Source organism: Equus przewalskii, unplaced genomic scaffold, assembly GCF_037783145.1.
Source record: "Equus przewalskii isolate Varuska unplaced genomic scaffold, EquPr2 ChrUn-9, whole genome shotgun sequence".
NCBI classification, from domain to species: domain Eukaryota; kingdom Metazoa; phylum Chordata; class Mammalia; order Perissodactyla; family Equidae; genus Equus; species Equus przewalskii.
The window spans coordinates 269,222-285,521 of NW_027228757.1; the positions used below are offsets into that span (position 1 = coordinate 269,222).

A 16,300-nucleotide genomic window follows, 5' to 3' on the forward strand; every position below is an offset into this window, starting at 1 on the left:
CATCACAAACAACCACATGGTGGTGAGGCCACCTTCCAAAGCCTGAAAAAAATGGTTGCTCCCATGCCTGGGGCCAGCCCCAGTCAGTTGCAATCCTGAGAGAGTTGACAACACCCTTGCAGGCCAGAGGCCTACAGCAATTGTAAGCCCCTGAGCCTAGCAACCAGCCACACTGGAGGCCTTCTCACTTAGTAGAAAAACTGCAACAAGAATGTGCTATTAGACCTTGCAGCCAACTGTGCTGGGGCTCCCCAGGGCCAATAATGTGAATGAAGGGTCCATAGCATTCAGACAGAGTTGAGTATCACAACCAGCCAGACAGGGAGACAGCTTAGCATCCCTGGGCACCTGCAGCAAGAGCAACTATGCTACAACAGAAGGACACATGTAGCCCACAAAGGAGTCACTCCTACAACATTTGGAAGTGGTGGTGAGAGGGGAGCACACTGCTGGGCCTCAAAACCCACCTCTTACATAAAGCCACCTCTCCAAGATCAGCAGACATAGCTGACCAACCTAATACATGGATATAAGCACAGACAAAGAAGCAAGATGAGGAGGCAAAGGAATACATTTCAACTAAAGCAACACGACAAGTCCCCAGAAAAAGAACTAAATGAAACAGAAATAAACAATCTAGCTGACAAAGAGTTCAAACAAAAAGTCATAAGGATGCTCATTGATTTTAGGAGAAGAATGGATATAAAGTCAGCAAGAACATCAACACAGAATTGAAAAATATAAAAAAGAACCAATCAGAAATTAAGAAAACACTACTGGAAATGAAAAATTCACTAGAGGGAATTAATAGCAGAGTAGATGATACTGAAGAAGAGATCAGTGTGCTTGATGAAAGACTAGAGGAAATCACCCAAACTGAACATACAGAAGAGAAAAGAACTTAAAAGAATGAGAACAATATAAGGGACCTCTGGGACAATGGCAAGAGCACTTTTGCATGGAGTATCTTACCCAGGTATCCCAGAAGGAGAAGGGAGAGACAAAGAGGCAGAGAATCTATTTGAAGAAATAATGTCTGAAAAATTTTCCTACCCTAAGGAAGGACACAGACATCTAGGTACACAGCATCAAACAAGATAAACCCAAAGAGGGCCACACCAAGACACGCTATAATTAAAATGTCAAAAATTAAAGATAGAGAATCTTAAACACCACAAGCAAAAGGTAACAAGTTACATAGGAAGGAGATCCAATAAAGCTATCAGCTGACTTCTCGGCAGAAACCTTACAGACTAGAAGGGAGTGGCACAATATATTTAAAGTGCTGAAAGGAAAAAAACCTAAGGCCAAGAACACTCTATGCAGTAAGGCTATCATTCAGAATGGAAGGAGAGAGAATTTCCCAGGCAAGTGAAAGTTAAAGGAGCTTATCATCAAGAAGCCAGTTTTACAAGAAATGCTAAAGGGACTTATTCAAGTGGGAAAGAGAAGACCAGAAATAGAAAAAAGATAATTATCCCCCAAAAAGGCAAGAAAATCACTGGTAAAGGCAAAAATACAGTAAAGGTAGCAGATCAACCACCTAGGAAGATAATATGAAGGTGAAAATACAAAAGTACTAAAATTACCTATTTCAGTGATAAAAGGGCAAAAGATACACACACAAAAAAAGAGGTAAGATATGATATCAAAAACATAAGATCTGGGAGGTGGAGAGAAAAAGAGTAGAGCTTTTAGAAAGAGATTGAACTAAAAAGAACATCAATTTAATATGGATTGCTATATACATAGGTTATTATAAATGAATCTCATGGTAATCATAAACCAGAAACCTATAATAAACACACAGAAACTTAAGAGAAAGGAGCTCAAACAAAATACTAAAGAGAGCCATCAAACCACAAGGGAAGAGAGCAAGAGAAGAAGAAAAGAACAGGAAAGAACTACTAAAAGACCATGAAAAAAAGTAACAAAATGGCAATAAGTACATACTTATCAATAGCTACTTTAAATGTCAATAGAGTAAATGCTCCAATCAAAAGGAATAGGGTGGCCGATTGGATTAAAAAAACAAGACCCATATATGTTGCATACAAGAGATACATTTCAGACCTAAAGACACTCACAAACTGAAAGTGAAGGGACGGAAAAAGATACTCCATGCAAACGGCAATGAGAAGAAAGCTGGGGTATCAATACTTATGTCAGACAAAATAGACTTTATAACAAGAGACAAAGAAGGACACTACATAATGATAAGGGGAACAATCCAACAAGAGGATATAACACTTGTAAATATCTATGCACCCAACATAGGAGCACTTATATATATACAGCAATTATTAACAGACATAAAAGGAGGAATAGACAGTAACACAATAATAGTAGGGGACTTTAACCTTCCACTTACACCAATGGATAGATCATCTAAGCAGAAGATCAATAAGGAAACATTGGCCTTAAATGACACATTGGACCAGATGGACTTAGTAGATATATAAAGAACATTCCATCCAAAAACTGCAGAAAACACATTATTTTCAAATGCACATGGAACTTTCTCCAGGATAGATCACATATTAAGCCACAAAGCAAGTCTCAAGAAATTTAAGAACGTTGAAATAATACCAAGCATCTTTTCTGACCACAAAGGTATGGACCTAGAAATCAACTATAGAAAGAAAACCAGGAAAACCACAAATATGTGGAGATTAAACAAAATGTTACTGAACAACGATTGGGTCAATGAAGATATAAAAGGAGAAATCAAAAATTACCTGGAGGAAAATGAAAGTGAAAATATGACATGCCAAAATCTATGAAATACAGCAAAAGTGGTTCTAAGAGGGAAGTTTATAGCAATTCAGGCCTACCTCAAAAAACAAGAAAAATCCAAAAACTTCTAGTGTCCAGAACTGTGAGAAAATTAATTTCTGTTGATTAAGCCACCGTCCATATTATTCTATTATGGCAGCTGCGCAGACTGAGACAACATCCTCCCTTGCCACTCTCGTCAAATGGCAGGGCCTCCTATTTCTCAGGGGAAAATGCACAGCAGAAAGTGATAATTTTAAATACCCACCACCAAACTTGTAACTGACCTGCACTTATTTATGTCTGTCCTAAGTTTCTCTCGTGTCCCCGTGGAAGACATTGAGCTCCTACAGTCTAAAGTTCGTACCTTCACTGAACTTCATGTCCCTTCTCCTCTCACCTTTTTGGGAACCTGGCTTTCTAACGTATTTCCTCTTTCTTTGCTGTGTTCCATTGATCCATCTCTGCCCACTCCTTTCCTGCACCCTTAAATATTTTCAGGAATCTCTCTTGTTAACATCCTCCTTAACCCCATACCCCTGACCATTGTCCTATGTCTCCCTCTTCCACATCACAGTCACACTTCTGCACTTTCTCCAAGATCCTCCTTCCTTGCCTTCTCCTACTACTCAGAACATCAGCAGTTGTTGACATATTGACCTCTCCCTCCTTCTTAAAACACTCTCTTCCTTCGGTTTCCTTGATGTCACACTCTCCTGGATCTCCCCATTCACAATGGCCATCCTCTTCAGGCTCTTTTGCTGGCTCCTCTTCCTCTGTATCCATTCTTCCCTCAAATGTTAGTGCTTCCAGTGGTTTTGTCAGAGCCCCCTTTTCATCTCATTTTTCACTCTCTCACTAGGACATCTACTCTGTGGGCTCCAATTGTCATTCACATACTGCTCATGTCCACGTCTATATCCCCACCCCACATCATCTGCTTAGCATCAGATCCTGCATTCAACTCAACAAGACATCTCCACTCAGGGCTCACTCTCAACATGCCCAATGCTTCATTCATTATCTCCATTTCCAACCTATTTCTGTCTTCCCACTTTCAGGCAATGGACCACTCCAGAAACCTGGACCATTTCCTTAGCTCCTTCCTGTCCCTCCACCCCCAGAATGGTTGATCAAGTACCTACAATGTGTCAGGTCTCATGTTAAGCACCTCACATCCAATGACTTTATTTTATTTACCCAATCTTAAGAAGGAAAAAAGAAATAGTCAAACTTTAGATGTTTCTAGCACTTATTGGTAAGGAAATTGAATGTGAATTCCCTAAATATAGGCAGTAATATAATTATTAACTACTCCTCAATCTGTGAGAGAAGTGCCCAACATGAATTAATAAATGATTCATATTTTAAGTTTAGAACAAACGGTAAAGGGGATGGATCAGAGACTGGAGGTGAGTACACAAGATATTACCTACAGAGCCTGACAGACTCCATGCCAGCAGTTTCTTGCCCCACCCTCTAATCCACTTTGTAGAGCTTGGCTAGATTAATCTTCATGTATGCAGACTCCTTCAAGAACCTCAGTACACTTCCCACAACCTGGAATTCAAACTTTTGAACCCTGGTGTTCATGTCTTTCATTAGTATATAGAAGTACAACAATATTTTCCTGCTGAGTTTCTTTCCTATAATCTTGCTAAACTCAATTAGTAGTTCTAGAGGGTTTTTTATATAGACAAGCATGCTGTCTACAAATAATGATAGGTTTCTCCTGCCTCGTTCTCAATTTGTAGACCTTTTATTTCTCTTTCTCGCCATAATGCACTGGCTAGGACTTACAGTACAGTGTTGAATAGAACTGCTGAAATTGGACATATTTTCTTATTTCCAATACCAGGGGAAAAGCACTGAGTGTTTTCCCATTAAGACTGCCTTAACTGTAGGTTTCAGGAATATACCCTTTTTCAGATTTATCATTTTCACTAGTTTCTGCTCTTCTCTTTATTATTTCCTTCCTACTGCCTGTTCTAGCTGTTTTTAATTTTCAGGTTTCAGAACATGAGAGCTTAAGTTGTTTATGATATATTTCTTCTTCTCTAATATAAGCCTTTGATCCTACAATTTTTCTACAAGCACTACTTTAGCTTCATCCCATAAATTATGATATCTTGTATTTTCATTTTCACTTAGTTCAGTTATTTCCTAATTTCCTTGGAGACTTCCTCTTTGACTCACAGAATATCTATAAGTGTCTTGTGTAATTTCTAAGAGTTTGGAGATGTTTCTGTTCTCTTTCTGTTACTCATTTCTAGTCTAATTCCACTGTGCTCACACAATATATTTTTCAATTCTTTTAAATTTGCCAACTTTTATTTTATGACCCAGGATAGAACATATCTTGCTCAATTTTCCACATTCTTTGAAAAAAATGCATAGCCTGCTGTCGTTTGGTAGAATGTCCTAAAATGTTAAATAAGTCAATTTGGTTGATAGTGGTGTTCAGTTCTTCTATATTCTTACTGATTTCCTATCTACTACTTCCACTTCTGGGAGAGGAGTATCACAGCCTCTGACTATAATAGTAGATTTGTTTTTCTCTCCTTTCAGTTCTGTCACTTTTTGCGTCATGTGTGTGGAAGCACTGTTGTTATATGCATGCATATTTAGGATTGTTATCTCTTTGTAAATCAACCCCTTCATCATTATGTGATACTGTGATTTATAATAAAAACATATATTTGGTCTTCCTCTCCATTTCTGGCACAGAGCCCCTAAGACCTTTAGAATTTCCTGTGAAGAGAGAGAGAAAAGTGTCTTTTGTTATGTTAATGGAGTGACTTTTGGAATGCACCTAAGGATGGGAGCTGGTTACCAGTGGAGCCAACCAGATAATTAGAGGGTTGGAACTTTCAGTTCCACCTCCTGACCTCTGAGAAGGGGAGAGAGGCTGGAGGTTGAATCAGTCACCAATTGTCAGTTAATCAATTATGCCTATGTAACAAAGCCTTCATAAAAACCTGAAAGAACAGGGTTCAGAGAGCTTTCAGATTGCTGAACACATGGAGTTTTGGGGACAGTGATGCACTCAGAGAGAGCATGGAAGCTCCGTGCCCTTTCCCCATACCTTGCCCTATGCATCTCTTCCATCTGCCCGTTCCTGAGTTAGATCCTTTTATAATGAACTGCTAATCTAGTGAAGTGTTTCTGTGAGTTTTCTGAGCTGCTCAGAACTTGCAGAACCCAGGAAGGCATCATGGGAACCTGTGATTTATAGCCAGTCAGTCAGCAGTCCAGGTAAAAACCTGGCCTTGCAACTGGTGTCTGAAATGGAGGGGGGACAGTCTGGTAGGACTGAACTCTTAAGTGGTGGAATATGATGTATGTAGATAGTGTCAGAATTGAGTTGAACTGTATAAGACACAGCTAACGTCCAAGAATTGTTTGTTGGTATGGGGAAACACCCAAACACACACACACACACACACACACACACACACACACACACATACACAATGAATTTGGTACCAGAACCCAATTAAATATCCATTACTATTTATGGTAATTTTTGTGCTCTGAAGTCGACTTTCTCTGATATTAATTAGCTATTCCAGCTTTCTTTGAGTTAGTCTTTGTATGGCACATGTGTTTCTCTCCTCTTACTCTTAACCTATGTGTACCATTAATTTTAAGGACAAGTCTGATGGAGAATGGTGGTTACTGAGTCATCGGGCCCTTTAGTCCTCTGTCCTGTTGCCTGCTCCCCTAGCTGAGGTGTCTCTTTGGCCATCCTCTGCCTCTTCCTATTCCTCCCTACCAGGTCCTTGTTAAATGCCCCACACAAATCGCACCACCCCCTTATCCATGCAGGCCCCCTGGTTTTCCTGACCACTGATTTTTCTGAGATCCTCTCTCTCAACCCTCTTTTCTTCCTAACTTCTCTCCATTCTCACTTGCTGTCACACTGAGTGTCATGCTTTTCTCACTTTTACAGGGGCCATGCAGCACAAGACAGTTTCCAGATCTCCACCCACTCCAATCTCCCTGCCCCAGTGGGGCTGCATCCAGCATGTGACGATGATAATAGTTTCCTTTGGGTTAAGGTTCCAGAACTGGACCTGAGGGGGAGGAGATGTGGGGAAGGCACCACAAGGAGAGGACTAGAGGGTCTCCTCACCACTTCAGCCCCTGCCGAGGTTCTAAGAACAAGGATAATGACAATGATTTATAGAGATGTGTCTTGTCAGAGCCAATTTCCCTTTCATAAATTTTTTTTGAATGCTATAAAAAATGAGTCAAGGGGACAAAGGTGAAAGGAGAGAAAGATTGTTAAATAGGGACAAGCGTTCACCCAACAGCCATGGTCCACATAGCAGGATAGTCACTGACAGTCCAGGCCAAGAGCAGACGAGGGAGGCTTCAGGACGCTAGATGTACAAACGCCCTGGAGAGACAGTTCTCATTCTAAATACTCACTTTCTTTCCTGCTTCTAAGTATAAAATGTTGAACATATTATGTCCCACAAAACCTGGCTCTGCTCCTGCCTCTCGTCCCCTCAGACACATTGTTTCATCCATTATTCCCTCCCCAGTCTTGTGTCAACTTCTCCCTCTCTCCTGAATCTGTTCTCTCATCCTAAAAATGTGACTGAAACTCTTCCACTAAAAAAGTCAAAAACTTACTAAATCTTATGACCTCCCTCCTGATCCATCTCTCTCTTGCTCATCACAGGCAATCTTCCTGGAAGAAAAGTCTACATTTTCATTCCACTTCTTCAGTTCTTTCCCACATCTCTCCCTGGCTCTCACTGTGCTCATTGGTGTAAGGAGACAGGAAAGTCTCACTCACAAGAATTCCCCAGGGGGGTGCTGGTGAGGGCTGGAAGCTGACAAGGTCGCTCTCTCAGAGAACGAACTAGAGTGAGGGGCAGTGGATTCTACACCCCACAGGACACTACAGGGCAGGAGAGTGGTCCTATGTGAGGACCTCAGTGTTTACAGGGAGGCTATGATGGAGGTGACAGCAAAGAGGTTAAAGCCTGTGTGCGGCCAATGAGACTGATAACACCTCCCTGTCTTAGACCAGAATCTACAGTAATGTCCACAAACAAACATGTTCTTGGCTCAACTGGGTTTTTTTCGTGGAAACCAGGGTAGAAGAGAACCAAGAGAGCAGGTGTGAATGCAGGCAAGAAGGGGTTAATGTGGGAGGGAAAAGAAGGTGGGACTATGAGCTGGTAAAGTGGTATATTTCAGGAGGCACAAGGGTACTTGTATTGTGTCAAACCCTATAAGTGGTCAAACCAAGTTCAATCAGCACTTTGAGGACAAGATTGGCAGATCCCATGGCCTGGCTCATCCAACACCCGTTAAGTCCCTGCTCGAGGATCCTCCCTGTACTGCAGGGGATGCAAAGCTGAGAACTACGTTTTCCAGATTCATTATGAGTAAGTTCCCAGCAATCATTTTTACACACACAAGACTTTTATTTGAGATTGAGTTACACTGGGTGCAGCCAGGATGTAGAGTACCCGTTTTGCTGGCATGGAACGCTGGCAGAGAGAGAATGGGCACAGGCTAGCAGCTCCTGATCCTGCAGTTTCCTGTTCGTGGCAGAGGCACCAGCCCTCTTAGCAGCCAAATTCTGCAGTCTGGTTCTTCTGGAAGTCGTTTCTGGGATCTGACCTGAGTTTGTTTCTTCAGCCCTATTAAAACACTGTTGACCTGATATATATCCTTTATTAAACATTTTTCTTCTTAGAGTAGCTGAAGAGAATGGTAAGTCTACAACTAAAAGCTTGACACAAACAATACATAATACCAAAAATACTTGCACTGTTCTGTGTGAGACAGTTTTCAATTATCTCTATTTTGTGAGGCCAGGCAGCCTAAGACACTATTCTGGAGGTGAGGGGCCTCCAATGTTGGGCAGTGGGGGCTCCTGTGCTCAGGTCACTGAAACAGGTCCCTGTGCCCATGGCAATGAGATGGGAGCTCTGCACTGAGCTAAGTTCTAAAGGGTTACGGATGGGAGAAGTCTGACTGATGGATAAATGGGGACACTGCTTAATCTGTTTTTGCTGAATCTATGCAACAGACATTCCCATGGCCTCAAGTCTGTCAGGGGCATCCAGAGCTAAATCATCAACACCGCCCAGTTGTCTAGCACATTCCAGTTTACAAGCACTTCCACCTGTGAGAGACAGGCACCATTAGGATTACCTTCCCATTTCACAGATGAGGAAACTGAGGATCCAAGGAGTTTCCTGCATAAGCCCAAGGTCTAGGAGCCAGTAGGTGGCAGAGCCAGGCCTAGAACCAAGTGGTCAGCCTTTCAGACCCATGGTCTTTCCAGATCCAGGGCCTCTCAGGGAAATGAATCTCCCACACTAAGACAGCTTCACAGCTTGAGAAGCCACACGAAGGGGGAGGGAGGCCTGTCCCACAGCGGCCTCTCACCTCCCTCACACCACCCCCAGGCAGGGGAACCAAGGCCTGTGGCTGCATCTCACAGCTCTGAGAACGAAGGCGGCCCCTGGCCAACCACAGCCGCCTCCCCCTGCACTCAGTGCATCACAAATGGGCCTGCGCCTCCAGCCTAGACCATGCCTGCAAAGCCTGCTGGCCTGAGGAGCCTCAGCTGGTCTCCAGCAGGGCCGGGGACCCGCAGGTCTCTGAGCTGGAGGCTGGTGAACCCTCCCTCCTCCCTGGGGCAGGGAGCACTGTCATCCTAGGGAGTGTCTCAGTCAGGCTTTCACAAGGTCTTTCCATTAGTCTTAACCATCCCATCTAAACTACAATACCATTAAACCTGGAGAAGCCCCACTGGTGGGGACTGCTCCCCTCCCCTGCCTGGGCTCAGCTCCCCTGAAGGGCTCCCGTCTAACCTCAGATTGTCGGTGACATTCATCCCACCCACATCAGTCAGCCCCTTTCTGCCGGACTTCCTTTATCACAAGGTTTCCCTCATGGGTCTCGGCTGGACCGGTTCCATCATCTCTCGTCCATCCAGTGGGGGAGGACAGGCCACGACACCCAGCACAACCTCCTGCCCACCCAGCGGCTCAGGGTACACCACTCGACCCCACAGGGCAGAGGGTAGGCTCTGCAGACCCCATGCACAGCTGCTGAGAACATGCCCTGGGATCTGGGAGACTCCCTCCTGAGGAGACACAGAGGAGAGGGAGAGCCCTGTCCCCTCAGCAGCACAGTGAACTTGGAAAAGACCTCCCCATTTATAGGGGCCAATCGCCATCCCCTCTGGACCTAAGAGAGGGTGGCCTGTCAGCCTCCAGACTGTGCGCCTGCTCCTGCTCCCTGGAGTAACACCCTTCCCTCCATCTCCTGTCACATCTGCTGACACTTCCAGAAGCAACTCAAATGGCCTCCCTCGGGGCCTGCCCTCTTCTGTCTCAGATGGAATTAGGTGATCTCCATGCTGGGCTCTCAAAGCACTTTTGCAAGTCATCACTCATTTGTGACACCAACAGGCATCTCTGGCTCTTGTCCTCTCCCGTCTGATGAAGGACCCAGGCCCTGCGAACAGGTGAGGCGAGGAGGCCACTTGGGCTGCTGCAAGTGCAGGTTGGCACCTGAGAGTGGGTGTCTCACCCTAGTCCCCACCCTGCCTGTGAGGACCCTGGGTTGTCACATACGCTCTCGAACAAGACAACCAGCTTTCAGCTAAACTACACATGGCAGCCATCACTGGTTTCCATTCAGCAGATATTTACTGAGCACGCCTGTGTCTCGGTGCTGCCAGGGTCTTCCCTTCCCATCCTGGTCACCATCTGTTCCTTCACTGAGCCCCGAGGTGGCTTCACAGGCAGCATGACCTCACCCAGCACCTCCTTTTCTGGCAGATTCTGGGCCCCCAAGGGCGCAGACCACACCGTTCTGTGGGAAAACAAATGTGAGCTCCTCTCTGCTAGTTGTCCCCACAGACCCTGAGCAGTCGTGTGTGCTGTCCTTCCCTAGCTAACACCACAGCCCACCCTGTCCCGGGTGGGTGCCCCACCTCCCTAGGACCCAGGCATGACTCCATCATGGGTTGGGCCCAAAGACATCTTCCAGGGTCAGCCATCTTGCTTTCCAGTGAGTACACAGCATACTTGCGTTATACTACTCAAATTGAATCATCTACCCTCAACAACAAAACAGAAGAGGGAGAAAAAAGAGGCAACTTAAATTGGGCAGCAATTCTACTCCAGTAATATTTACTCTATTCAAAACCTGAGGACTTGGAGGGAACTTGAGAGGGAAGCTGTAAATCTATGGGTTAGCCTTGGGGTCCCTTGGTCCATCTCTCTGCTCCCACTGGCCTTTCCTGGTGGGCAGTGGTGTCCTGATAACTGCCTAACAGCTGGCTCCTCAGGAGGAACAAGCCCTAGTCTCCAGCATTTGAAAATTTCTGTGGTGTAAATACTCCTACCAGGGCTCATTTCAAACTACCGCCTTAATGACATGAACACACCGTTGGGAAAAGATGCACGAAAGCAGCTCTCACAGCCAGTTCCAGCTGGCTCCAGCACACCACTGTGTTTGGGTGAATCCGATGTTTCGATATGCAGGACACAGGTTTCATACAGCCTGGCCCCTCATACCAGCCCACTGTTTCATCAGGAAGAAAAGGCATGTCTTCCAGAGCAGGAGGAAACATTTGCTGAGGGTGGGAGGTCGGCCTGCAATACGGCAGCATCCTAAGGGATTCGCAAGAGTAGTATTAACTGTGTTTGATTTCCACCTTAAAACCTAATTCTCCCCTTCAACAACCAGAGCTGAGACTTGGGGACTCCTCATGGACCCTCCTCCTTCACTAGACAGTCCTGGCCCAAACTCAAGTGGGGTCCCCCACATCCCTCTACCTCCCCATGAGTCTGTGTATCCTGAGGGCACAGGATGCCTTTTTCTTTGGGAGCCCAGCGTGCTTGGATGCAGGATTGGAGACAAACAGACCTTGATTCCATTTCTGCCTCTACCACCAAGCTGTGTAATCGTGGGCAGATCCTCAGTGGCCTCATCTGTAAACTGGGATAATACCTACTTCCTAGGGTTGTTGGGAGCACTAAATAAATGTAGTACAAAAAGCACCCAGCACAGGGCAGGGCCAACAGGCACACCACCACTACTTCCCTCCTTCATGTCCCCAGGGGAGTGGAGCCTGAGCCACAATCAGACAATGTCGCCACTTAGTGGCTGAGCTCAGAATCACCCAAAGGCCTGTAGGTGTTCCTGGATTTGAGACAAACTGCTCAGAGAAGAGTTGGGATGGTGGGTTTCTGGTGAGAAGGAAGACCGTGTTTTCTGAGAGGCTGTCTGGTATTATGGAAAGACATTGGGCACTGGTATCAGGTTCAGGTTCCAGCTTTGCCACATAGTAACTGTTTGACCTTGGGCTAGTTATTCAATTTCTTCAAAACTCAGTTTCCTCATCTGTGAAATGGACAAAAGGATTTCTATGTCATTAGATAAACACTCAATAGGTGTCTGTTGCCCTTCTTCCTGCTCTTGACCCCTCTTCCAGCCCCCTTTCTAGACCCTACTAAATATAAACTGACTGCCTTCTAGTGCCTTCTTGGTGGTTTCCCCAACCACATTTTCTCAACCCTGCTTTCAGGGATGCTGCCTAGTTTCCCTCAGGACTCTGAACCTCTTAGGGAGGGAATCTCAAAGCCCACAGCCATCCACAGTACTTCATGTCCTGAAGCTCTAAATGTTTACAATATTCAGTAACATTCAGACTCTTGGTGATGCACTAAGGATGACAAAGTTATGCCAAGGATGACATATAAAGTAGATGCCAAGTTATTCATTGCAGTAAAAGGCTCCCCAGTCAAACCACTGACCCAAGACACTTTCTTCCCATTAACAAGTTCTCTCCACAACCACATGGGGACCTCTCTGGGCACACACCCTGCAATGGTCAGGGTGGGGCTTATTTCTCCCACATTCAGGAACATTCTGAAACTTCCTGACTCAACTGAAACACCTCTGTGGTGGGAAGACTGCTCATGACCCCTATCCTGGGGACACACACTGACCAGCATGGCTTCTGTGCTGACTAGTGCCCTTCAGGTTAGACTCTCCCGAGATGTGCCAGTGCCACAGTCGGCTGTCATGGAAATGTGGGGCTTTAGGACTAGACACAATTAGGTCTGAATCTCATCTTTTTAACTTATTACCTGAGTGGCCCTGGCCAAGTTGCTGAACTATCCAAGCCTACGAGCTACCACAACAGTGGGGGACACGTTCCTACCTCAGGAGTCTCTGGATTTAGTAAACGGGGCCCTGTGCGTGAGCCCAGTGCGGTCACAACTGCTCAACAAATACTCCATGTTATCAAGAATCCACTTGTATAGAGATACTTCCTCCATTGTGAATGTGTTGGCTTCACTACTAGACCGGAATTCCAGGGGCGCCCCCTCCTGGCAGTACATTTTCCTAATTTCCTTCAAAAAATAAAACTGTCCTTGGGGAGAGGAAACACCTGAGTATAAATACCCACTATTCCCTTCAGTCAACTGATTTCTATATTTCAAGATATGAACCACTGAAACTCTTTACGATGAAAGAAAACTGTAAATGTGCGTCATAACATACTTGCCAACATACACAGGGGATTCTCCACTCACCAGAAAGAAATGCCGTGAAACCTAAGCAAATGGAAACACAGAAGAAACTAGATATACGTGGCCATAGGACGGGAATAAATGGATCACAAAACAAGAAATGCAATTACTTCACATGTGCAAGAGTCAAAAATACGGGATGACTCAATGAATGTTTGCCCCTAGGGTTGCAGTCTCTGGCTGCAGTTTTCAGCACATGCACACTCCCCATTGGCCTCACCATCTGAAACAGCAATCAGTGTAAAACCAGACTAATCCTGAGTCAGAGATCCCTCTTGAGGGATTCGTTTAGAACATGCAGCACTGTTCCTACCACCATCATCATGTGGGATACAAGCTTTATCAAGGAGAATGCTGTCTTCCCCCCTGGCTTTCAGAGCTCATGGGACCCAGCAAATGATGGTGGCATCTATTACTGCTTGAACCTCCCCATGTGGGTGATGGAAGAACTTCTCCCTCCCAGAGCGGGCTCTCCTGGGGCTGAACCCATCTGTCACTTAGATCTGCCTCTGATTCTCATGAAGACCTGCAGCGAGAGCTGGCCTCTGCCCATTGCATTCCTATAACCATTCCACTGCTGTGTTCACCCTTTCTTTCCTCTGGGCCTTCAGCCTAGGGAATGTGTGGAGGAAGGCAGGCAAGTCACGGTCCCCGTTCTCTGTAGGATTTGCATATCTAGGGGGACGCATTTATCAAAATGTGAGCAACAGAGCAGCCCCCAGACCCCCACCTGGGAAAAATATCTACCACTAATTTCTCTGCCTGAATGTCACTATATTTTAGTCCTTAACATAATTTTGACACATTTCCCATAGCTGTCTTCAAAGGCCAAAATCTGCTTTTCTACCACATTTATTTGCAGGTGTCTGAATAGGCCTTGTGGGCCTCAGGCACGTCATGTGGTCTATGTGTTTTCCCCTGAGCAGGTGCTCTGGGCATATTTCAGGCAGTTGACATTCATTGAGTGCTTACTATGTACAAGGCACAGAGACTAACACTTGATATGAATGATCTCATTAATCCTCCAACAGCTCTCTGGGCAGATAGGTTCATTACACCCACTTCACAGCTGAGCAAGTGCCTCAGAGTAGTAGAATGACTTGTCCAAGATCCAAGGCTGACAAATTACAGAAAGGATTCGAACCCAGGTCAGTCTGGCCCCAAAGCACTTGGTCTTGTCCTGTACTTCTAACACAATCGTATTTGTAAAAACAGCTTTGCTGAGTACACCATGCAGTTCACCCACTTCAAGTGTCCAAATCAATGGCTTTAGTGTATTCACAGAGATGTGCAGCCATCAAGAGTCAATGTTAGGACACTTTCTCCACCTCAGAAAGAAACTTTGCGTCCCTCAGCTGTCACTGCCTTCTCCCTTCTTCCCCACCCTCTCGCAGCCCTGAACATCCGCTAATCTATTCTGGACTTCCATATGAGTGGAATCGCGTCCTATACGGTCGTTGGTGTCTCATTTGTTTCACTTACATAATGTGTCAAGGTTTATCCATGTTGTAGTGTGTATCAGAACGTCATTCCTTTCAATGAGTGAATAATATTCCATTGGATGCATGTACAGCATTTTGGGTTCAATTTGTTTTGTTTGAGCAAAACTTAAACTAGTATTATCTATAAGCCACTAGCATTGGAGGTATTTCTGTTATATATAACCAAACTAATTTTTTTTGGTGAGGAAGATTGGCCCTGAGCTGATATTATACACTTGAAAGTTAAGAGAGTAGATCAGAAATGTTATCATCACACGTGCAAAAAGCTGGTAATTATGTGAGGAGATGGAAGCATTACTATCCTCATTGTGGTAATCATTTTTCAGGGCATACGTTTATCAAATCACCATGTTGTACATCTTAACATACATATGGTATATATCAGTAATATCGCTGTAAAGCTGGGGGAAAAGAACGTGTGTGGTAGTTAGCTTTGTGAGGTGTGATAACAAGTGATTTTTATTCTTCTGGACAATTTTCTCTGTTTTCTAAATTTTATATAATCAACATGGATTGTTCTCAGAAAAAAAAAAAAAAACCATTCCTTTTACAAATTTTTATGTCCCTTGACTCACCAGGCAAGGTGAGTGTGAGCTGAGAGGATTCAAGAGGAGAGTGAGGATGGGAGGGGGCCGGGGGTGGGGAGAGGAGGGGCCACTGGTCTAACCTCATCAACAAGCAGTCATGGACTCCTTGTGCCCGAGCTGGTTCTCCTGCCAGACCCTGATGCTGCAAATGAGCCTCCTTCTCGGTGAGCAGCAGAGCAGGTGGCGGGGGCTCCAGGCAGGTGTGGAGGAGGCTGAGGAGTCAGGTGGGAGCGGGAGCTGGGGCTTGCATGGTATTAAAACTCTGACTCCTCCAGCTTCTTTGAGGGTTGAGGGGGAGGAAAAGGGGGCTGGGGCTTTTCTGGGATGCCTGCAACTTCCTCAGGACAGGAAAACCTCCATCAAACCTCTACCTCAAAGGGCAGTTATTTGTCCTGCTCCATTGGGCTGCTGCCGCTGAGATCCTCAGACCAGTGTCTCATTTTCCACCTCCCTGTTTGGTGGGAACAAATCCACAGTCTCAGGTCCTTGTCTCCGTCCGCTCCCCAGCGCCCAGCCTGCTTCCTTCTTCTCCTCCCAGGCTGAGGAGGGCATGTGTGGGGAGTGAGGGGTCAGAAAAGCTGCCACTGGCCATCATTAGGGACAGCTGAGCTGTGGCACCACCTGCAGAGGTGGGGATGTGGGGCTTCCCATGTGGGGGGAGTGGGGTCTTCCTCTCTCGCTCTGCTGGTGACCTTTCTGTGTGGTTACCGGTTGTTTCTGAGCTCTCCGTGGGGGTGGGGGTTATGCTGCAGGAGCTGCCTCGTGGGAACCAGGCTCGGACTTGGTGGCCTGGTCCCCTGCCCTTGTCCCCAGAACTTCCTTGTGGTGGAACGAGGGGCTGAATTCAGCA

At 45.5% G+C, this 16,300-nt stretch overlaps 1 protein-coding gene across 2 annotated transcripts in view; it reads left to right on the plus strand.

Moving 5' to 3' along the window:
• Positions 1–16,300, plus strand: part of LOC139081749 (CD48 antigen-like) — a 91,496-nt gene that overhangs the window by 47,553 nt on the left and 27,643 nt on the right. The window contains exon 1 of one of the 2 annotated variants that reach the window (XM_070608542.1): positions 15,493–15,614. The exons of the other annotated variant lie outside the window; for it this stretch is intronic. Within the exon in view, the coding sequence (XP_070464643.1) occupies positions 15,548–15,614 (67 nt within the window). The 5' untranslated portion in view covers positions 15,493–15,547. Of the gene's footprint in view, positions 1–15,492; positions 15,615–16,300 lie in introns of those variants that run through there. 2 annotated transcript variants of the gene reach the window in all.